General features: G+C 41.8%; 1 protein-coding gene across 15 annotated transcripts in view; it reads right to left on the bottom strand.

The window, feature by feature from the left end:
• Window positions 1-22,979, bottom strand: part of unc13bb (unc-13 homolog Bb (C. elegans)) — a 71,471-nt gene that overhangs the window by 18,702 nt on the left and 29,790 nt on the right. For 8 of the 15 annotated variants that reach the window (XR_003986213.1, XR_003986214.1, XR_003986215.1 and 5 more), the window contains 10 exons: window positions 11,808-22,283; window positions 10,226-10,516; window positions 10,012-10,102; window positions 2,261-2,310; window positions 2,016-2,094; window positions 1,758-1,763; window positions 1,087-1,161; window positions 676-895; window positions 339-566; window positions 64-205 (listed from right to left, as the gene is read on the bottom strand). Coding sequence is in view for 11 of the 15 variants with exons in the window: in XM_030435856.1 (XP_030291716.1) it covers window positions 64-205; window positions 339-566; window positions 676-895; window positions 1,087-1,161; window positions 1,758-1,763; window positions 2,016-2,094; window positions 2,261-2,310; window positions 10,012-10,102; window positions 10,226-10,516; window positions 11,808-22,283 (11,658 nt within the window). In the remaining 4 variants the exon portion in view is untranslated. Of the gene's footprint in view, window positions 1-63; window positions 206-338; window positions 567-675; window positions 896-1,086; window positions 1,162-1,757; window positions 1,764-2,015; window positions 2,095-2,260; window positions 2,311-3,134; window positions 3,158-3,340; window positions 5,658-7,559; window positions 7,988-10,011; window positions 10,103-10,225; window positions 10,517-11,807; window positions 22,284-22,979 lie in introns of those variants that run through there. The other 7 variants (XM_030435858.1, XM_030435868.1, XM_030435867.1 and 4 more) reach the window with 4 other exon arrangements.

The raw sequence follows: 22,979 nt of genomic DNA, 5'->3' as shown, positions 1-22,979 counted from the left end.
ACAATTTAAGGGAGAATCATGCACATGAAAAGTTTTACATTTACAGTAATTTTGGTGACTTACAAGTGGTACTTTTCCTCCCAGACAGGATTGAGGTTGCCATAAATGGTCTTTGTTCTCTTCTTGGTCTTGCCCACCTGAACGGTGACATATGGATCACTGGATCCGGTCTTGTCCTTTGCCTGAAGTCCTTGGGCACAGACAACTATCGCAATGATGGAGAACAAAGATGTAAATATCAACTACAAGCATTAAGAATCACATGTTGTAGTTCTAAGACTGATGCTAAATGTTAAAACTTCGGTTGAATTAATCAATTTCCGGTGAGTTCTGATCACCTGTGATGGTAATCTTGGCCGACCACTTTGAGGTGCCGTCCAGTACGCTCTGCTTGATAGTTTTCATCTGCTGCGCATGGATGGCTTTGCTGATGACATACACTTCCCTGATAAGTTCAAAGATTTCTGGTTTGTTCCTTTCCCTGATCTTCATCCTGTCCTTCATGGCCATGATGATATTCTGAGTACGGTCTTCAGCTCCATGCTTAGAACTCTTCTCCGCAGCACCTAAATATACAACAAAAAAACTGTGTTGTAGGGTAGCAGTGTATGGAAAGAATAAACCAATTGTTTGGACAAGCATTTGGAAAACTGCTCAAAATCCACCAGTACTCACGCTGTAGACAGTCAGCATTCAGCAGCTCTTGGCATTTCTCATGGCACTTTACCCCACATTCAGAGCAACGCATGCCTTGGCGGGCTATTCCCCACAGCAGTCCCTCACACTCATAGCAGTATGTGGGTGTGGTGGCGGTCCACACCTCGAAGTTATGTGGTGTAGTGCAGGATATGGGGTAAATCAGAGCCTGCAGGGTCTTCTTGTACACATGATTTTTCTACAAAGAGGATGTTTTTTGTTTAATATATATCATTTTTTAATTCAGTTACAATATAGGGAGAAAGAAAGCATTAAATGTGCCCTTGCTTGTTGAGACAGTAGGACACAATAAGAGAAGCTGATTTTATGATTGTAATTGTTTTTTTATTACATTTTGAAGGCAAATAAAGTTTAAGATGTTATGCTCACCAGCTCCTCATCCTTGATTGAGGACCGTGCAGCCATGGCAGATGCGATCCCTGCCTTCCTGGCTTGGACGAGAGACTGAACAACCAGTGACAAAGGACATTTTGGCTTAGTTAGCATTTATCAAATAAGCAACAACCCACAACCAAGCACGCTTGAAATGATGAAGTTGAGGGTCAGTATGGTTAAAAGGTGGCCCGGGGTGGCTGTGAGGGTGGCAAGTAAGGTTAATTCTTACTAGACCAGAAAACCCATGTGAGTGTTATTAGTGATAAGCAACTAGTGAAGAGGAGATTACTAAAAAGGATTAAGTTAAACCAGCATCACCACTATAAAATAATAGCAAAACCATCAGCCAAAATTGTTTGTGCAAGTGTTAGTAGTGTATTCAACCCTTGTGCCAATATATGGGTGAATAAAAATACAAACTAAAAGGCGGGGCAATGATGAGCTCATAATATATTTTAATAATAATATCAAGTAGGATGAAAAGCTACCCATGACCAAAAAGACTCATGCAAATATTTTTGTTTGTATTAAAAAAAAAGTGATCAAAAAGATCAACATGCCTTAGACCTAAAGGTTTTGTGGTAATTAGTGTTTTTATCTGTCCTACTTGATATTTTTTTCACTAAAGTAGAAAGGGGAGTGGCAACTGGGTTCTATTAACTTACCATAGCCTGACCAAGGAGAGTGAATGCATTCAAGAGAGTTGTGGGGAATAGTTTTGGGTTTAAGAGAGGAGGGAGAGAGAAATTAGCAGGCTGATTTCATATTCGTCTCCATTTGTTGATAACAATCTCATCTTTTCTGAGACTTCTGTGTTGGTCTCACAAATAGAAAGACATATACTCAAAGAAAGAACAGAACGAACAGGATGACATATGAAACACAGTAACTATGTGGCAAAGGAATGACAGGTTAGTACTGACCACGTCGCTGACCAAGGGGATAGGCTTCTTTTTACGCAGGTCTGGCATGCTGTCAATTCCATACAGACCAGATCCACCACTATGCACCAACAGAAATAGTATGAAAATATATTAAAAGTAGAACATTTTCACTATAACTGATTTAGAGCTTCTTAAAATGTTCATTTATTGCTAGTTTTTTAATTATCAATTTCCAAAAATGATACATAAAATTGATTCACGCAAACCAAATGTAGGTGACTTACCCTGGTTTGACCCAGGCCTGTCTAGCACTGGGTTCTTCTTCATCTCGAACCTGCAAGATTTCAAATGTGACAATTTAAGCTGATGACTAAAAGACGCTGACAAACAACAGTACATAAGGAAGAGGGAGGTAACAAGAATGTTTGGTTTTGGTTGAGTTTCACCTCTCTGATGTTAAAGAACATGCAAAGTCAAATAAAAATCAGTGAAGATGCCTTTATGTGAAGTGTGAAATGCAATGACGTACCAACATCATGTAGAAAGAAAACCACAGAGCAAATTCTATTTCACCGGTCAAGACGTCAGTAAAATCTTCTTAAAACAGCCCTCAGCAAAAAAGATAACTCAGAGAAGGTAGATAAAAGAAAGAGGATTTCATAAAAGCACCAAGATTGTGACTGGGGCTTTACTTTTACTTCTTCTTCAAAAGGTAGAGTCTTTCATCAGTGTCTACGTATCTATCTCTGAGATGACAGAGGTTTAAAGTGGAGATCCCTCTAGGGTTCACTCTCAAAATAGGAGTTTCTGACAGCATCTGATAACAAGCTATGTAAAACATGAAGCTGCAGAACAGAATCCAGGAGTTTTTTTCAAAAGCTACAACACCACTGAAACCAATGATAAACCATTCATTACACATGATAACTTAAGTGATGGGACAATTGCCTTCTGCACAATTACAAAATTATGTTTTCGATAAATATTACATTCTACCCAAATGATAACCTGTGCTTTTTGCATATAGTGTATTATGCACAAGCACTCTCTTTGACAAGGTCAGGTAATGAAGTATAAAAATGAACACAATCCCACATCAATCACAAACAGAAAAAAGTAACTGCATCTTAAATATAGAGCTAATTTTATATGAGTAACCTGATTCTCTTCTCTCCAACACTCTGCAAAAAAAAAAAAGAAAATTAGAACAATTAGAAATTGTACCTGAATAAAGCTATATACATTCAATCGCAATACTATATACGTAAATGAAATCAGATCACTACACATTTTATGGTGTAATTTTTGCTGTCATTCTTGGCCTTGCCAGTGATGAAAGTAAAAAAAAAAATCCTTAAATATACCTGGAAAAAACTCGTCTTGAGATTGGGATCCCTGAGACCCTTGAGAGCCATAGGAGCCATGGGATCCCTGAGACCCTTGAGCCGATTTGGACAGTCTATGACGGGTTTGCCTCTTTTCCCTCAGTATGCGCTGGAAATTAGCCATACGCTCTTTGTGACTGGCATCAGTAGACTTTCCTTGATTTGCCTCATCAAGAATGTGGTTTTCCCTAATTGGACTCAACCACACCTCGTCTGCACTGAGCACTGGTGCCAAAGGACTTGTGCTCTGCCTTTCTGGACAGTGGTCTGGTGTTAAGTCATGGATGGACAGTTCCCCATCAGTAGGACATTCTTCCTTGCCATGTGAAATCTCCACAGAGTGATACTCAGTTGGGGTGCAGGGAGAATGGCTTGCTTCGCGGGGAGATGCTTGTAGGGAACATGGCAGGGTCTCATGTGTCTCTCTACAATCAACATAGACTGAGGCCTCACTGTCCTCCTTTGGAGTGCCAAAATGAGTGTGATTTTCTGTCAAACTAACTTCTCCCTCTGTACAATCTGTACTGCTCTGCTCCTGTACAGCCGCCCATCTGGCAGGGGGTGGGGATTCCTCGGAGCCACTATCATCTTTCACACTTTCAGGGCTGGATCCTTCCAACTTTTTCAGAGCTCCTTTTAAAGCAGATCTGAAAGTGAGTACAGCCTTGCTGAAAGTTGTGACATCAAAACCCACATTGGGGCCCTGGGTACTATCTGGATCTTTTTCAGAAGACTGTAGTGACAAAGACTCTTCTGCTTCATCCCTCGAGACACTGGGATCTGTCCACTCCCTGTCCAAACTGTCAGCAGATCCCAGATCAAGAGTATCACCTGACGATGGACAGTCATCGCACAGTGAATGTGTCTCCCGGTAACCATCATCACAATCTGTCAACAGCACGGTGGAACAACTCAGACTCCTGGAGGGCCCACTACCTAGTGCGTTTGCACAAGCATCCATGGTGTGGTAACCAGAACTACGTGAGTATGGGCAGTTTGCAGAACAGTCACACTCCAAGTTTTCATCTTCTGTTTGTAGTCTGGGAGGCCTCCAGTCCACCATACTCGATGAACTCGAAGGAGAGTTGTAATGTTGTCCAAACAGCAAAGAAAGATGCTCCGAGCTGTTGTGTGAAGAATGACCTGGTGTGGTACTTAGTGTTTCATCTGTAGCAGACCTGTCCCAAACACCTAAACTATTCTCTAGCCCTTCTGCACTGTTTGCAAAAGAGCAGATGTCCTCTTCACTCCAACCTCCCTCACCACTAACACTGTGCTGCATATCAACAGGAGTCCACCCATCATATTCTGTGTCACCAGAGAGAAAGCATGCTTCTGGATAGTTGGAACTATGACACGATGACAGAGAACTGTTGCTTTGATAGCCATTGCCACAATGAAGCTCCAGGTAGCAGGGATCAGGCTTTGTAGTGCGTAGCATGTTCATGTTTGAACTCTGCTCCAAGGTCTCTTGGTCTGGTTGCTGGTCTGACTGGAGTGTGACTCCATCAACATGCCATTGTTTCGGTGATCTATGAGATGGTATACATACTGAATGAATAGATGTTATGGCGTTCTGCCTACCTAGGCTTCCCCTTCTGATGCGGGGTGTTTGAGAAACAGGACTAGGATGAGGAGAAGCTGAAGCCCCAGAGTACAGCTCACCTATTTCACTGAGCACTGCATCAACACAACAAGATACTTCATCCACTGAGCCTCGCACAGATGTTAGATACTGCCTCAGGTCAGATATTTCCTCCTGAATCTTGTTGATGCCTTTCAGCTCTTTTAGGATATGTTCCACTATGTTACTAGAGCCCTTTTCTGCCTCCTCATCCTCTATCTCCTCCTTCTCTTCTTCATTCCCGATCCTTTCAGTGTGCCTGGGTATAGTGTCCTTCACAACCCCAATGCTATCCTGGCAATCAGAACAACTGTTTTCCCCAGACTGGGTGAGATCAGCTTTGGTGTCCACTGATGACAGGTCATGAAAGGAGTCATCCTCTTGCCCCTGCAGGCACTTTTGCAGCTTCCTACGCAGTCTTTGACCCGCTTTGGGGCTCTTTGATTTCTTCCTCTGCAGGTCTGCTCTCTTTGGCGAGAGTGGAAGTAGCTCTGGTTTGTACGATTCATCCTGTCCACTGAGGTGTTCTCTGGGGAACATCCCTGAGAAGTGGCAGTCTTGATCAGGTGTTCCCACACATTGACAAACCACTGCTTCAGTGAGTCCTCCTTAAGGTGGGGTAAGCATAAGCCAACATTTTAAGCTTCAAGTGACTGAGTTCCTGCACCATAACTGACAAAAGAAAAAATTAAGTTATTTTGTTGATAAAGCAGTGAAAGCTCAGAGCTCTAGTCTGCATTTGTTGTTTGTTAATAAAATTCAGTAAATGAATCTACTTTAGTTGGTAGTTCTGCTACAACTTAATACTGCTGTCATCTGTGCCATAACATAGCAACAATATTTCAGTTATTATATTTCTTATTCAAATTAACTGATGGAAGTGGAATAAATCTCAGAGAATCAAATTGTTGTATCACTAATTGTATTTCTTTTGAATTTACTGGAATTACATTTTTATGATCTACAGACTCTAACTTAACTTCTGCCACTGTGATTAAAAGGTAGATGTTTAAACAGTTGACAAGTTATGGCTATGTACTATGCATTTGTGCTTTTGTATTTTGTGGACGAGTCGGTCAGATTTATACATTTAAGTGCATATTCATTCTTACACTGATGTTTGACGTTACTCTGAGCAAGAATTCAGTCCAATACAGAAATAGCTGCTTTAACTGACCACCTCTTAGTCAGAGTGTCAACTTGCAGAATGAACACCATGCAGCTGCTTAGATCTCTGTAATTATGATGGTTTAGAAAGGCAGCTCAGTAATTAGATGACAGGTCAATTCTTTCCTATAAGGCAATGTCATTCTATTACACCCATACCAGCTGCGTGGTTTGATGGCTTTGACCTACTGCCTACATTGTACACTCTAAAGGGATTATTAAATACCACAAAAATGCTACATAAATCTACCTGATGGCAATACATAATCTAGGAAAGGATGTAGTTTAAATGTAGATCAAAACTATATTCACCATGTCAACCATTTGGTTTGACTAATACACATTAGAAAGGGCACATAATGAGTACAAGGAAACATCAAATTCTCCTTCCAATCAGATTTGGTATATATTTAACACAGCTCAGTGACATTATCTTTGTCCACTGAGCATCCTCATGGAGTTAATCACGTCAGAAGTTTAGAAAGTTGTATAGTTATGATGCTAACAAGAACAACTGTCCCTCAAGATCAGACAGAGACAAGCAAGGATACTACTGCTTTCTAGATGGCTGAGTTGACCTTTCACTGCCACCTTTTAAGAACATTAAATACATAAAGTGAACTGTGTGTTAACTTTTTTTGTGGCTTTATTTCTGTGACAACAATGGGGCTGTAGCATTAGAAAAGAGTCCTCATAATATCCTTGGGCTTTAATTACACCCTTAAACAAAACACAGTTTTTTAACTGACTCACAAAGAGATTATTATTATGCTAATTTCAAGTTATTTTATTTTTATTCTCTTATCTGTTTTAATGAACAAGCTCACCGTAATTATTTTGCTAACTATTATCACACCCCTGCACTGGAGGATCCCAATAAGCACTTCAGCACCGCAGGTGTGTGTTAGCCTTATAAGGGGTTTGGTAGGCAGAGTCTAATCATATCACAATTGAATGTTTCCAATCATTAATGGAGCCGATATTCTGGCGATTAGCATTTTAGCTAAATTGACTCAGGCTATCCGAAATTAACTGGGAGCATTATGCGTACCATATGAACTGTAAATGTTTTGTCATTTTGGATGAGTTAATTAAATGAGCTAAAATAAAATGTATACTTATGTTGTACAATAAAAAAAACTATTTTCTTTTAAAGTTTTTACGTTGACTTTTTTCAAAAATAAACATCTGCTATGGAAATGTAGACCAACTTAGAACTGAAACATGCAGACGTTCAGTACTTTCTGTTGAGGTACTAAGAAACAAGATCTAATACCTTTTCTATGTACATTGCCCAAGCACAAGTTGGGTATAACACATATTACCATGTATAATGTAATCAAAGTCTATACAAACTTAAGACTAAGTGTATAAAAGGATAGAGGTATATCAAAAAGTGAGCCTTACCTTGTAAGGAAAGAATTGTAATCAAAAACAACCTGTAGATATCATCCTACAAGATCCATCAAAATCTGCATCAAGGGTGGTTCAGCAGTTAAGTAATGGTAACTTCCCAGTCCTTTTTTCAAAAATGTATCCCCAGGTGTATTACTGAATGCCTCAATCAAACCAGATATTGACGTGACAGAGATGCATAACTGCTAAATGCCCTCATTTCTACCACAGGAACGGCGAGTGCTACAGTGGTAGATCACGCGCACACAACAGTTCACCCTCAGTTAAGTAGCCATCCCTACTTCCCTCCCACCCTCTTGCATGCTTTCTCTGCTCTCTCTCCTGCTGTCCTCTGGCAATGTATTCCAAGCACACAAAGCTGATCTGAGGCTGTGAGACTGCCAGCTCGCAGCCTCATTCACATTTTTTCTGTTTCCACATCTGCCAGTTGCTGATATCTGTACTTTTTCTCGTATTATTAATTTAAAAAGGGAAAAACATCCTGATAAATATATCAGTACCACTGGTTTCCCTGCAATATGCGATTTCCTTGCCTTGTAAATTAAAACTTAAATAGAGAGAGGGATTTCCATTTGTATTTCAAAGAATGCAGCTCAGTCATGTCAAATATGGATGGGTATTTAAACTGATGCTGGAATTGGAGCTGGCTGCCAGTTCCAGTTCCCTGCTCTAGACTTTCCCATGTGCGCTGAGGCACTGTAAACATGGATCATGCCTCATTCCATTCTTTAAAAACAAGCAAGCATGCGAGGATTTTTTAGTGTCAAGTCTTGCACTCATATTATGCCAGTCACTTCTAAAAGGTAGACAGATTAACAACCAATTCTAATTCATTAGTCTTTTGAGCGCTTAGACTTGTGTCCTAAGTGTTTCCCTTTGTCCTGCAATAAATGCCACTTATAGTGGACAACTTACACCTTGCTTTCCATTTAAATTCACGTCTTTAATCACCCGTCATTTACAGTACATGTTCATCTCAGCCACTCGATGCAAACCAATAATTATAATGGAGCCAAGCCAGGTTCTATATAAGCTACTCCTTAACTGCTGTGCCATAAAAGCTTTATCAAGGGGATAAACTCCTGTTAGTGCTGAGAGATTCCAATGTTTTTTATCATGACAACCTTTTAAAGATTGCCAATCAGCCTTAGACAAAGGATTATATTCAACATCTGTTGATATGTGTTAGCTACAAAGAACTCAACAATTAATGTGGGAGATTGGCTCAATATGAGGCTACTTGGCATCCAATTCTGACAACAAATGCCAAATTTGGCATGGATCAAAATGGTGTAATTTTTGTGGTCACTACCTTTGACTGAGGATTTACAGTGTGCACTAAATATTAAATGACCAGCTATGGCTCCGGAGGTAGAGGAGGTTGTCCACTAATCGGAAGGTTGCTTATTTGATCCCCGGACCCCCCAGCTGCACATCAAACTGCATTTTGGCAAGAGACTGAACCCAAAATTGCTCCAGTGAGAGGGTTGCCACCTTGCATAGTAGCCTCTGCCATCAGTGCATGGATGTGTGTGTGAACAGGTGAATGTGACAAGTGTTTCAAAGAGCTTTTAGTCTTCATAGACTGGAGAAGTGTTACATAAATACAAGTCCATTTGCCAATAACTATTAAGGGGTAAACAGCTCTGACTATGAAATAATTTTTTCCATTTCAAAAGGGGAAGAAAGTAAGATGGTGAGTAATACAAATGACAAAAGGGAAACTAATACTCCCCTTTGTGAACCATCTATCAATACAAATTGTAGGTCCCTAAAACAATGAATCATTTGATAGACAAAGTGATGGGATTCAAATAGCACATATTATATTTTAGCCTTACAATCCCAGTGTCATGAGCAGAGATACAATTAACCTATGGAGACTGAGGCTAAGAGAGGCAGGGGAAGCAGAGAATCTGAAATGAATTACGAATGCAATATTACTTAATGGGCAGGATCATCTCTCCTCTGTTTAAGCTGCATGTTTGCTGGACCACTGTAGAACAGAGGAGCAAGCTCATGACAATTCGACTGCATTTACAATAGCACTTTGGCAGGAAAAATACACGTGGGTTGAACTAAATCAAATCAAAAACTCATACTTGACTTGTGAATTAATCCAGAGCAATTCCACTATCTCTGCTCAAATGCTATCAAAACTGTCTGTGTACCCCACAAGATTTCCAAGATTAATGTGTGTAACCATGAGAGTGGAGGGGGGCAAACGGGGTTTGTTGCAAAAAAAAAAAATACATTAATAAAATAAAAGCATTGTAATCATAATATACATATTTGAGAGCATCATCTTAAACAAGCACAGAGGTTAAACTCAACCATTCTCAACCAAGTGCAATTATTGTTAATGTGTGGTAGAGTATGAAAGAAGAGGATAAGACAGTCAGACTTCAGAGGTGATGAAGAAGTAAAGTGAAACACTGCCTACCTCCCGGAGCTGAACCCTAACTTTATTAATGGCCTTCAACCAACGAACTCTGGATGGAGAAAAGGGTAATGGTGGCCCATCATCATGAAACCTGGTTTACGTGGATTTAAGAGAAGAACAGCAGAAAGAGAAGGAGCAGATCTTTCAGTTCACATTCATACACATCATATAAGAAATGAAAAAACTAGGTTGACTTCCTTGCAAAAAATCAAACCTCTGCAGTTTAGAGGATCCCCTCTCTGCTGGAGTGTCATTTTTTAGGTCTTTTCCTTCAGGGGACAGCCTATTTATCTCCTCTTCGCCACCAGTTGAGTGTCCATTGATGGAAAGCTGACCATTGGTGCGATGCTGCCCATTGGAAGAGGGGTGAAAGCCAGTGCTGTGGTAGGAGTGGAAGGACTCCTCCAGTTCTGACCCTCCAGTGCTTTCCTGGCCAGTCTCACTCAGCTGGGAGCTGGCCTGGCTCAGGTTTCCTGATGACCCAAAGCGACTACTTTCCACTGGACTACAATGGTGAGAGAAGAGGGAAGAAAATATTCAATGTCAGACTACTACTTTTTGAGATCAGAACTGCATGTAACACTATTTCTCAATACTTCTGTAGTTTATGTGTCTCTTCTTTCCAAGGCTAGATAAGTGGGGATCGTTACATAGAACTAATCTGAATAATTTCATTTTAGAAATTATTCAGAGATAACAAATCAACCAAATTAATATTTTTGGTCTGTAATAAACCCCACCCATCTACTAAGAATTGTGTTCATTATTTAGCAAAGGACTACGTTTATGGATAACCTCTCTAAATGATCAACTGGCATAGCTTCAGATACCACATCATTCCCTAAAAATACCCAACCTTGCAGGGAGGCTGTTGCATGTTGAAAAATAATGAACAAAAATTGAAAATTGTGTCACTGTGTCGTGCATGTGCACTGTTTACTACATATGTTATTCCTACAGTTAAATTTTTAAATAGAAATGGCACACATAAGAGTATGGTCTATTTACTGTAGCACGGTATGAAATCTCATGTAACTGCTAGTCCTTACTTGAAAGGATATATTTCTGCACACAATTACATCTGCATATTCTATTGTCAATGTTTTCCTTGGAGACGCAGGATTAAAATACAGATGGATGACAATGAATATGCAGAGTTGATATGTGTTTGAAACTTTACCTTTTATAAAGTGACATTTTATAACAAATCTAAATTTTAGGGGTGGAATACAGATTAGATACATTTATAACATTTGAATTTCTGAAAAGGTGAGTATTTACAATACTTGCATTAGGCTAATAGATAAACATGGAGAATCTCAAATAATTTCCACTGTATAAAATAATACACAACACAAATGATACGATGACAGAATTCCGATGCGCAAACAAAATTTACATTATCTAGAATGTCGCAGACAGCCAGGCTTATATTTGATAGAGTTTATCCTATTTATAATCATATTCATTTCTCTTTGATAATCTAATGAATTAGGTATACTTGTGAAATGCCCGTGATTTTAGAGATATGTAAATCTTGTTTTGGAATTCTGTTTTGAAATGACATTAAAATTATTTAGATGCAACGATGAAAAATACCTACATACCTACATATCAAAGAATACACACATACAAACACACACAAACAAGCACACAGTACATACGCTCAAACTAATATACTAAATTCAACTAGTGAGGATGGATGGACTGCAGAGCTGGACAGGGAATACATTTTTGTCAATGTCAATGCATCATAAATGGTGAGGGGGTATTCCATTTATTATGCTTCTACTAGCCTTTTTGCATTCAATAGATCCTTCTTGGACTGGTTGTCCAGCTCCACTCCAGAGGTAGGACCTGAAGAGGGGTCTGTTGCTACAAGTCTTTCCTTCTCCTTTGGGGTCAGGGATGCTGAAGGATCTACTTCAGGAGTGGAGATGCAAATCTGGGGGTTTGTAGTAGCATCTGTGGAACCTACCGATTCACTTTTTTGGGCATCAGATGTGACCTTTTGGACAATGTGTGTTTGATCACTTGTTGGGTTATTAGTTTCAGGTTGTGATGTTACAACTGGGACAGGTTGTGGCTTGGGTGGCTCTGCCTGCCATGGAAAACTTATTTTTGACCCAAATAATGAAGTGGTTGCTGGCTCCTGTTTTCCAGCAACAGGTTTTTCCTCTTGAAACAGCCCTCCAGAAAGGGTTTTTAATCCTGAAAACAGTCCACTACCTCCCTCATTTTGGGGCATAGACAGAGTGCCTGATGGGATTGCTGGTGAAAATAGGGAGCCGAGAGATTTTCCTGCATCACTCTGTGTCGATATAAAGCCAAAAAGAGACTTTGCTTGAGGATTCTCTGCATTGTTGGGCAACTGATTAACTGGTGGAGCTATATTAGCATGTGCTTCTTGGATATCAGCTTGGACAGATTTGTCACTTTCTTTACTCTCAGGGTCTCCTTTAATGATCATGGGCTTCTCATGAATTATCTCTCCCTCAACAGCTGACTTTTCAGTGTTATCTACCTGATGCGTGGGGTCAACTGTAGTATTTACTGAAGCACCAGTGACAGCAGAGGTTTCTGGACAATCTGCCTCAGATGCCACAGCACTACCACTTGTTCTGCTGCTCAGTTGTTCTTGATTGTTTTCTGGTACGGTTGAGTCCACTATGTTCTTTGTGCTTGTCGGAGTGCCAGATGAAGATACTTTAGGTGGTACACTTTCAATCTTAGACTGTGGGTGTGGCGTAGTGCCAGGTGTTGGCTTGGGCTCAGCTGGCATTGGTTCAGGTGGCTTAGATGGTTGTCCCATACTCCCAAATAGAGATCCGCCTATTCCACCAAGTATTGATGCTCCAGTCTGTGGTCCCGCAGTCTGAGCAGTGACTCCTCCAAACATTCCTCCAAGTAAAGAACTACCAGGCTGTGCTGTTGCTGTAGATCCTCCAAACATGCCACCTAATAATGATCCACCAGTCTGGGGGCCTGCAGGCTTTGCAGTAGATCCTCCTCCAAACAACCCACCTAATAATGACCCTCCAGTTGTAGGGGCAGTGGGTTGAGGACTGGGTTGTGAAGCAGGACCCTTGAATAAACCTCCCAGTAATGATACTCCTGCCTGGGGCGCTGCTGTCTCAGTGTTAGACCCACCAAATATACCTCCTAGTAGTGATCCTCCAGACTGACCAGTAGCAGCTTGAGGTGCTGTTCCACCCAGACCAAAAAGTGAGTTCTTCTGCTGTTGCTGAGAGCCTTCAGTGGATGTAACTGTTGGTTTAAAAAAGGAGGACATTAAGCCTGTAACTGTGTCGGTTGAGGAGTCACCAACAGCTTTCTCAGGCTCTGATGGCTTTTGTTGTCCCTGGACCACAGCACTTGCAGACTGAGTGGCTGATGTTTCCCCTTCTATTTTAGGTGGTACTGTATCTTGACTTGACTGATCACTCACAAGCTCTGGTCTTGCAGGTTGTTGGGCTGGTGCACAGACTTCGGACTCTCTAGACTGAATATCATTAGCTAAAGCACTTGGCTTGTCAGCATCTCTGCTATGAACCTCTTCTATGACACTGGCATCAGATTTGGGTATGCTTGTCCCGAGACACTGAAAAGTATTGTCAGGTTGCTGTAGTGCCGCTTCCTGCTCTGTGCTTTTGGTAGCAGTATCAACTACAGATGTTTCAGAACCAGCTACAGCTAGGGTAGTTTTACTGTCAGGTTGCTGTAGTGCCCCTCCCTGTTCTTTGTTTTTGATAGCAATATCAATTAAAGACTCTGGAGCAGTTTTACAGTCATCACAAGGTTTTGGTGTTGTGGTTGGAGTGGGTGCTGCAGGTGGAACAGATCCTCCAATCCTTGAAAGTAAACTTTTATCAGGTATGTCATTAGGAGCAGAAGCTCCAGGTAATATGCCACCCAAAAGAGATGCACCAGTCTGTGCAGCAGATGTTTGAGAAGATGATCCTCCGAAAATACCTCCCAATATAGAGCTATTATTTGAAGATTGGTTTGCTGCCCCACCAAATATTCCACCAAAGGACCCAACAGTCGGAGGTGCTGTGGCTGAAGTTGCTGATCCTCCAAAAATTCCACCCAAAACAGACCCTCCAGTCTGAGATCCAGCAGCCTGAGGAGCGGATCCACCAAATAAGCTCCCAAGCAAGGATGCCCCTGCTTGAGGTCCTGCTGTCTGAGGAGCAGCGCCTCCAGTCTTGGGAGGACCAACTTGAGGGGCAGCCTGAGAAGCAGCCTGAGAAGCAGACCCTCCGAACAAACCACCCAGTAATGATCCCCCTGTTTGAGAAGCCGTCTGGGGTGAAGAACCTCCAAACATTGATCCTAATAAAGAACTTCCAGGCTGGGAAGAGGGCTGGGGGGCAGAGCCTCCAAACACAGAGAACAAACCTTTGGCTGGTGCATCCTTGGGGTCTGATGATCCAGGCGCAGACCCTGTAGGTGAAGGAGTTACAGTGCTGGGCCCAGAAAATAATGAAAGCAAACCTTTTCCTGGACTGTCTGAAATGAAACCAGCTTGTGTGGATGGAGTCTGTGGGCCTGATCCACTGATCATAGACAGAAAACCAGAAGCTGGTGGTTCTTTAGAGGGAGCGGGATCCTGGGATGCTCCTGTGCTCATTTCCTTTGGAACAGTGGAACATTCTGTATTTGGTCCCACAGATGCAACATCAGCGCCTTTAATTGTGGCATCCTGTGTAGTATCTACAGTAGACTCAGTGGATGGGCTAATATGTACTTCACCTGATGTCTCACTGGTAGCTACTGCCTCTGGGACATGGCTACTGGAAACAGAAGACATCTGGGAACCTTGTTGCAAAGAAGTTGTCTCTTTAGGAGCACTGACAACAGTAGATGATGAATTTGGAGTTTGTTGTGGAGGGGACACAACATCATTAAAAACAGAGAGTACACTCTTGACAGGTTCTTTGGGTGCTGCAGTCCCTGGAGAAGTAGACAAATTTGCATTTCCACCATCTCCTGGTGTTTGAGGAGCACTGGGGCCACTAAACATGGAGAACAAAGATTTTCTTGGACTTTCACTAGAGGTAGACAAGCCACCCAATAATCCCCCAAGAACAGAGGTGGCTGGCTGCCCTTGTGCTTGAGGCTTAGTATGTGTCTGAGGTTCCCCTTGTTGGGTTTGTGATTGAGCTACTCTTTGCTGAGATAACAATGTTGGTGGCTGAGATTGTGGGGGACTGGGATCACTAAACATTGACAACAGTCCTTTCACTGGGCTTTCAGTAGAAGTTGATGACCCAGGCAGAATTCCCCCGAGAAGAGATCCTGTTTGGGCTTGAGACTGTTGGGTGCTAGGACCACCAAAGATTGAAAAAATTCCTGTATTTGGAGGGTCTTTTGGAGGAACAGCTCCTTGTTGTGGTACTTCAGCCACAGGCTTGGTTTGAATAGGAGGCTGAGGAGGACTTGATCCTCCAAACATGGATAATATACTTTTACCAAGTGATTCCTGTTGAGGAGGTTGTGGAGTGTTACTTGGTTGACATGCTTGAGGCATGCTTGATGTATTAGGCGAAGCCTGTGGAGGACTTGGCCCACTAAAGATTGATAATATACTTTTACCAAGTGATTCCTGTTGAGGAGGTTGTGGTGTGTCACTTGGTGGACATGCTTGAGACATGGGCCCCGTATTAGGTGAAGCCTGTGGAGGATTTGGCCCACTAAAGATTGATAATATATTTTTACCAAGTGATTCCTGTTGAGGAGGTTGTTGAGCTGCACTTGGTTGACATGCTTGAGGCATCGGCGCCGTATTAGGTGAAGACTGTGGAGGATTTGGCACACTAAAGATTGATAATATACTTTTACCAAGTGATTCTTCTTGTGGAGCTGTAGCTGATGCAGGTGTTTGAGGTGTGGATCCGGATTGGGCAGCTGTGGTTGATCCTGACAGCATTTCCCCAATTGAAAACCCAAACAGTCCACCAGAAGGTTTATTCCCTGAATCCTGTTTTGGTGGCACAGTTTCTGATCGTCTTATTTCAGGGCCTGTGGAAGAATTAGGAGAAAATGCCTGGGATATACTTTTGTTTGGAAGTTGGCTCTGTAAAGGTCGAGAGGTGCCACTTTGGTCCATTGTTTGCTGTCTCTGTATAGCCTTCGGTCTAGATGTCAGTGAAGCCTCAGTAGCACTAGGTTTCATTTGCTGTTTCTGAGGTGGAGAGGGTTCAGTACTAAATAGACTGCTAATTGATCCAAAGAGGTTTGGAACTCCTGTGGCCTCTTTACTGGATGTAGCACTGTCTGGTAATGAAGCAGTGCTGCCAGTTTTGGTCTGCTGATTGGGTGTAGTCTGAGAACATTTCTGAGGATCTGGCTTTGGTTCTTCTATTCCTACTGCAGTTTTCAGAAAGTTCATGAGGCCTGCCTGTGGTTGTTCAGAGGGTTTTTCCCCTGGTGTATCCATTGGCTTATCAGATGTACGATGTCCTTGTGGTACAGGTTTATTAAGAGATTCTTTTGATCCTAAAGGCACTGTAACATTGGGCAATGGTGGTGCAGTTGTTTGTTGTCCCATGGTAGCCTGACCTGAAAGTCTCGATTTCTGTGAAGTTGTATGTGATTGTACCGAGTGATGAGTAACTTGAGTGGTTGTTGGTGTTGTCGGCAAAATTCTTCCCTGCGTGGAAGCTGGTTTCTGCATCTGTTGTTTAACACTGTCTGGCTTCACAGCAATAGGTTCTTCTTTGATGATCTTTGACTTCAGACTTTGGAAACCTGATGAGAGAATGTTCTTTGTATTTTTGTCAGGAGCTTGATCACTGGTGGATGTGGTACTTTTGTTCAACTCCATCTGTGATGTTTTTCCCACAAAAGAGGAAATGAGGGAAGACACTTTTTTGACTTGGCGATTAGGTTGTTCTTCTCCCGGAGACACTCTTTTTCTCCATTCTTCCTCTAGTACATCATCTACATGCTTTACTGTCACCCCAGTGGATGAACGCCTCCGTTGGCAAGGCTGGTAACAGTTGTGAAGTAGCTGATGATTCATATTTGCAGCAGGAGTGGAGTTCAGGGACACAGCAACCTTTTGAGCAAGAAATGTCTTCATTTCCTGGTTGTTCCAGTAAGGGCCCATACGGTCTTTATTATGACAGGACAGGTCAATGACACCTTTGCATTGGTCCTCATAGATGTAATTGGCCTGTCTTGGATCCATCCTGACTTTGTTTAACCTGTAAGATGTGAAATCTAAGCCTTGTTGCCCTTGTGACAGAAATGAATTTTCAAACATTTGAGAAAACTGCTCAAGATTTAAATTCATGATCTGATTTCCTTTTCTATAGGCAGCAGTCAAATCAAGGGGGGCATTAAGAAGTTGAGAATCACAATGATCTTGACCAGGCAGCCAAAGAAGCTCATCCTCATTGTAAAGTGGAATTTTAAAGCCACAGACACAAACCATTTCATTGTGTAGCCAAGCACTGGGAAAACCATCTAGTTTCTGTGCATTTCCCCAAGACTCACCTTCGGGGCCACATGCATACACGTATTCACCTGCTGCATCTGTCAGCAAGGCATAAATGTACTCGTGATCTGTATAAACAAAGTAGCCACAGTCACCGTCCTCTGCTGGCCACCACATTCCTTGTTCCAAAAGTGCCAGCCACTGCTGATACCATTCAGTGTCTTCGAGGTATAGGGAATCTTCCATCTCAGTTTGGGTACTTGGGGGATAGTTTGAATCTATTGGTCTATTCAAATTAAATTGACTCCGATGGCTTAAGCCATCACTATTAACATTTTGTAAGGCTGCATTATCAATTCCATATTGCCAGTTCGCTGCATAAGATAAGCTTGGTGCAGTCTCCTCATAATAGCCTTCATGATATGAAACCCCATTCAAGCTGTTAGTGCTACCGTCATTGAAAGAATGCCATTTCCCAAACTTTGCATTGCTCTGTTTAGTAGTTAAGTTCAATACACCCTCTTCATTAGATGAATATTCTCTGTTTCCCAAGTCTTCGTAACTGTTCCATAATTTCCTTTTGAGGTATAGATCATGATTCCTTTGTTCCTCTAACTGATATGGTCCAATTTGCTCGTGCTTACTAACGCCATGCCATGGTGTAGAGGAGTTATATGGCTGATATATATTTGAGGGGGTGCAGCAAAAATCAGATGAGGCACCATCACAGCTCTGTCGATAAACTTGATCCTCCCCCTGGAACTGATAATTTAGTGACTCATTCTGAAATTGCTGCCATAGAGCACTTTCACGGATCCACTGGTTTTCATCATAGGAGGGACTCAACCCATAAGGAGACAACTGACCTTGGTACAGATTTTGTCTTGTAGCTTCATACAAAGAAGAATTGCTTCCGCCACTACATAGCTGTGTAGTCATTACTGAAGAACTTGTATGGCTTTGTAAAAGGGAATTAATGTTTCCTGTACTATAAGCCATTGAGTGAACTGATTGAAGCGGGCATGAATAATATAACTGAGATAAATTACCTGTGCTAAATGAGGAGTATGCTGCCTGACTCTGAAGAGATCTTGCAAAAGTTGCAGATGTTCGTAAATCTAAACTCTCAGTATCAATTGAAGCAGGTGGACAGATTACAGCGTGTCTGCTCTGTCCTGGATTGAAAGAACCTGGAACAACTCTTTGAAAGCAGTCTTTTCCAAAGTCTGAGGAAGTGCTTTTTAATTTGCCCACTGGCAACTCTGTGAATCTAGTCAAGGGTGTCTGCTGTTCTACATTCTGTCCTGACGTTTCTGCTTGTCTAGGAGGTGAAGGGTCCTCGGTTACATTTTTGCTAAACAGTCCGGATAAAAACCCTTGCTGGGCAGTTCTTGGTAGCTTCTTCTCCTTTCCTTCATGTTCTTGTGATGATTGTTGTGTTACATTAGTGTGTAACTGTGTTTGCTGTGGGGTCTTTGTTATTACTGTATAATTATTAGCTTTCTGATGCAGTGATGTTGATGTCTGGCACGTTGCGTCAATATTTTCAGATGACTTTGTTAACTTGCTGAACAATCCTGAAAGCACTCCAGATTGATTTGCTGTCTCTGGCTGTGTTTCAGCTGTCTGGCTGCTTGGCACTGTCTCATGGATGGTTCTGGGCTGCTGTTGTTGAGACATATTTTCTGAGGGGGGTTTGAATAGTCCAGAAAGTAGACCAGTTGGGGTATTTGTGGTTGTTTTTTGTGTTGAGTCATTTTGTGGTTGATTTTCATTGGAAATTGGGTTATTCCTGGATCTTGTTTGCTCATGGCTGGATTTACTTGGGGGAATTATGTGCTGTTGAGCAGATGGATGTTGTTGTGTGTTTATGTTGTCTGCTGACGCAAATTTAAAAAGACCAGATAAAAGACCACTTTGTTTGGATGGTTGTTGCTGGAGTGGAACTGTTTGTTGTCGAGTAAAGCCTGGTTTACTTGTCTCCTGCTGGATAACATGCTGACTTGATCTTCTGTTATTAAAATGAGGCACTTGGTTTGGACTTTGATTAGTCTGTGGATTAAAATCCTCTTGTTTATGCTGAAGACTGCTTTGTTGGTACTGAACTGTTTGGCTGCTTGACACTTTCTCTGAGGATGCAAACTTAAGCAAACCAGACAACAGCCCCTTTTGCTGAGGTTGGGTTTGAGTTTCATCTGAACACTGCTGCTGACCTGGGTAATTGCCAGGGATGTTCCTCTGGATTTCAGCAACAGAGGGCTGTATGTTTTGGGGTATATTTTCTGTTGATGAAAACTTCAATAGTCCTGAGATAAGGCCCCCTGTCTGGGGAGCTGAAGAACGTTGTTGTGGAGGATGGTGATGAGGAAACTGTGGGGGATTACTGCCCCTTAGTGGCTGACTGTCATGGGAAGTTTGTTGTGGCAAATTGCCAGATTGGTCATTTGTAGGACCAAATCTAAGAAGTCCAGATAGCAATCCTCCTTGTTTAAGTTGATTGGAGCCCATTTGAGAGACGTCCTCAGTCGAGCTCCCTTTAAAAAGACCTGTCAAAAAACTCTGTGATTCAGGCTGATTGGGAGCTTGATGCTGTATTTCATGATGGGTTGTTTTTGGTTTCTGATTTGAAATATGTTCATGTGAACCAGATGGCACTCTGCTGTTCTGAGATTGCAGATGACTGGTAAAATTCTGATTTGAACTTGAGGGAGCAGAGGTAGGGTTAAACATGCTGGAAAACCATCCCTTCTCAGTATTTTCCTGGGGTGCAGCAGTATTCAAGGTGGAAGATGCTGAAGTTATATTATGAGGTGGTTGCACAGGATTCTGTGTATTCATTGAGGCACTGACATCTTCACTGGATGCAAACTTTAAAAAACCAGAGAGCATGCCTCCCTCTGCTTTGGAACGTTGAGTTGAGACATGTTCAGAGGACATTGAAGGAAGTTTAATATTACTATTCAATGATGGGTTTTCCAGAGGTTTCTCTAATCTTGGATCCTGTGTTGATCCAAACACTGGATAGACTGCTATAGGCGGAGCTCCCTGAGGTGGAAAGGGGACGACAGGTGTGATCAGTGAACTTAATGACTTCTTAAAAGGGCTGAAGAATCCAGTATTTGCTGGCTGTGTTTGGCCAGTCTGCCCTGCAGGCCCTGGAACAGGCACATGTTCTTGTTTGTTAATCATGGGATTTTGTCTGGCATATATATTTCTATCTTGATGTTGACCAAAATGTTTCTGTTGTGATGAACTCCTTAATTCTTCTGATTTCCAACCTCCATCTGCTGTCATTGACTGTTTACCTTGATGACTGTGCTTCTCATCCCATTGTGCATGGCCCTGAGAATATGCAGACTCTGGTGTCTGTTTTTGTTCAGCAGAGTTCCCAATATCTCCTGCTGAAAATAGCTTTAAAGGATTCAATTTCCCCAATACCGAGTTTACCGGAGCACTTTGAGGTTTGGTCATAAACTCAGGGACGTATTCATTTGCAATTTCTGGAGTCTTAGTCCTTGTGAGACCTCTCGTTTCTTGATTATAACCTTGTGTCTTGGCATCATGTTGTGGCTGAGAAGGCAAAGACCTAAATGATTTTTCAGGAGAAGTTTCTACCGGAGTTACAACAGCTACAGGTGCGGAGCTATTTGATTTAGGAATAAAGGACAACAGTTTTGTTAGTCCAGATTGTGAGGGTTGAACAGATGGTGGTTGTGGAGATGTGACAGGCTGTTTCGGGCCTCCTCCAACTCTGTCAGTGAAAGAATTAAATAATGAGCTCATGGCATTTTTTACTCCTGAAATGCTCTGGTCAGTAGGAGTGGTTGTGGTTTTTCCTTTCTGATCCTTTGATGAACAATTCTGTTCCTCTCCAAAAGAATCAGCTATATAGCTACCTTGAGATGACAGCCTAGACTTACTTGATTTCGGAAGGGAACCATACTTGCTAATTTCCTCTTCTTTTTCAGCAAGATATTCAGAAACTGTTTCAACGAGACACTGGAGCTCATCCATAGGGTCAACATATTCATCACTTGGTTCCTCTACAGGAGACAGCATTGCCTCTGTAGCCCATCCTCCAATTTTACCTTTGCCACACTTCTTTTCTCGAAGACCCTGAGCATTTTCCATGTGACCCTCATAGGAGTAAGAATACCTGTCTTTGTAATGTCTTGTGCTCTCTGGCTGAAAGTCCTCTGTCATAAAGTCAATGTCATCATTATTCTCATCTATTCCTACAGAGTATTGCAGATCCTCGGAAGTCTCTAAATCAAAATCAAACCGTGCCCTCATTCTTGCGTCTTGCTCTTTTTTGTATGCCACATAATTCTCCAAAGTGTTGTCCAGCTCAGTTTTAGCCCACATCCTTGTCTTGTAGAGAAGACCATTCTTGTATGGCCTGAGGCATGATGTCATACGCTCCTCCTCTTCCTGCATCTCTGCTACCTGCCGCATAAACAGCTCCCCTCTTTTCTCACGGAGCAGCGCAAGGTCAGAGGGAAAAGCCTCTTCTCTCATTCTGTCTGTCTCTCTACTGAGCAACCCTCCTGGGTCTCTTATCTTTTTTTTCCGCCGCCGATCAATAGTGTCATAGCCCTCAGGGTAGGTGGCAGGCAGAAAACCACTACACTGAGTACTTTGACGTATAGACTTGTGTGATGGCTCAGGATAGGGTCTTCCCATTCGCAGGATAACATTGTCTTCCTCATCATCTAAGAAGTCACTCAGCTGAGGCTTGCCCTGTCCTTTGTATTTGTTTTCCCAATCTTCAACCCCCATGCCAGAATCTACAGGTATTATTCTGACCCTGCCCTTCTGGTTTAACGATCTATTTTAGGTTTAAGAATATATTTAATAAAGGGATGGGAAAGGACACAGGGACAAAAAAGAAGAAGCAAACAAACAAGAAGAAAAAATGCAAACAAGTTAAGCAGTACGATAAATGAAGAAATTAAGAGAGAACATTTTCATGCAAATGTAAAGATACAATTATGCACCTTGTAATCAATGTTGTAATATTATTCCAACATTCTTAACAGATTACAAGTTAAATAAATATGTAGCAGTTTTGATGATATTGTAAGGGTTGAGCACACCTAAATCTGAAGGCTAAGATACACTAAAAACAGATGGCAAATAGCAGAAATTGAACAGTTTAGTGTGCATTGGCAATCAAACTGTATGTGTTTGCAAGAGTTAGACTGAATATTTGCCCCTATGTCTGCACACATTTCTGAATTTAGATCTTTGTAAATCCCTACAGTAACAGCCATTCTTATCAGCTCTTCAACACTCAGCCTGCAGAAGTGTTCATGAGTAATGCATGCTAAATCACCACCATATGGTGTACACTGAACAAGTTTTTAATCACCAAAGAAATGTGTGTGTGTCACTGACCCACTTCCTCCATGTGTGACAGAGGGATTTCCTCTGTGATATGGCTGAACCAAATTCAGAGGCATTCAAACTACCAGGAATTTCAACCAATAAAACACACCCTCAAGACAAAAAGAAACATGAACAA

Source organism: Sparus aurata, chromosome 12 (assembly GCF_900880675.1).
Source record: "Sparus aurata chromosome 12, fSpaAur1.1, whole genome shotgun sequence".
NCBI lineage: Eukaryota > Metazoa > Chordata > Actinopteri > Spariformes > Sparidae > Sparus > Sparus aurata.
This window is presented reverse-complemented; position numbering and strand designations above follow the sequence as displayed.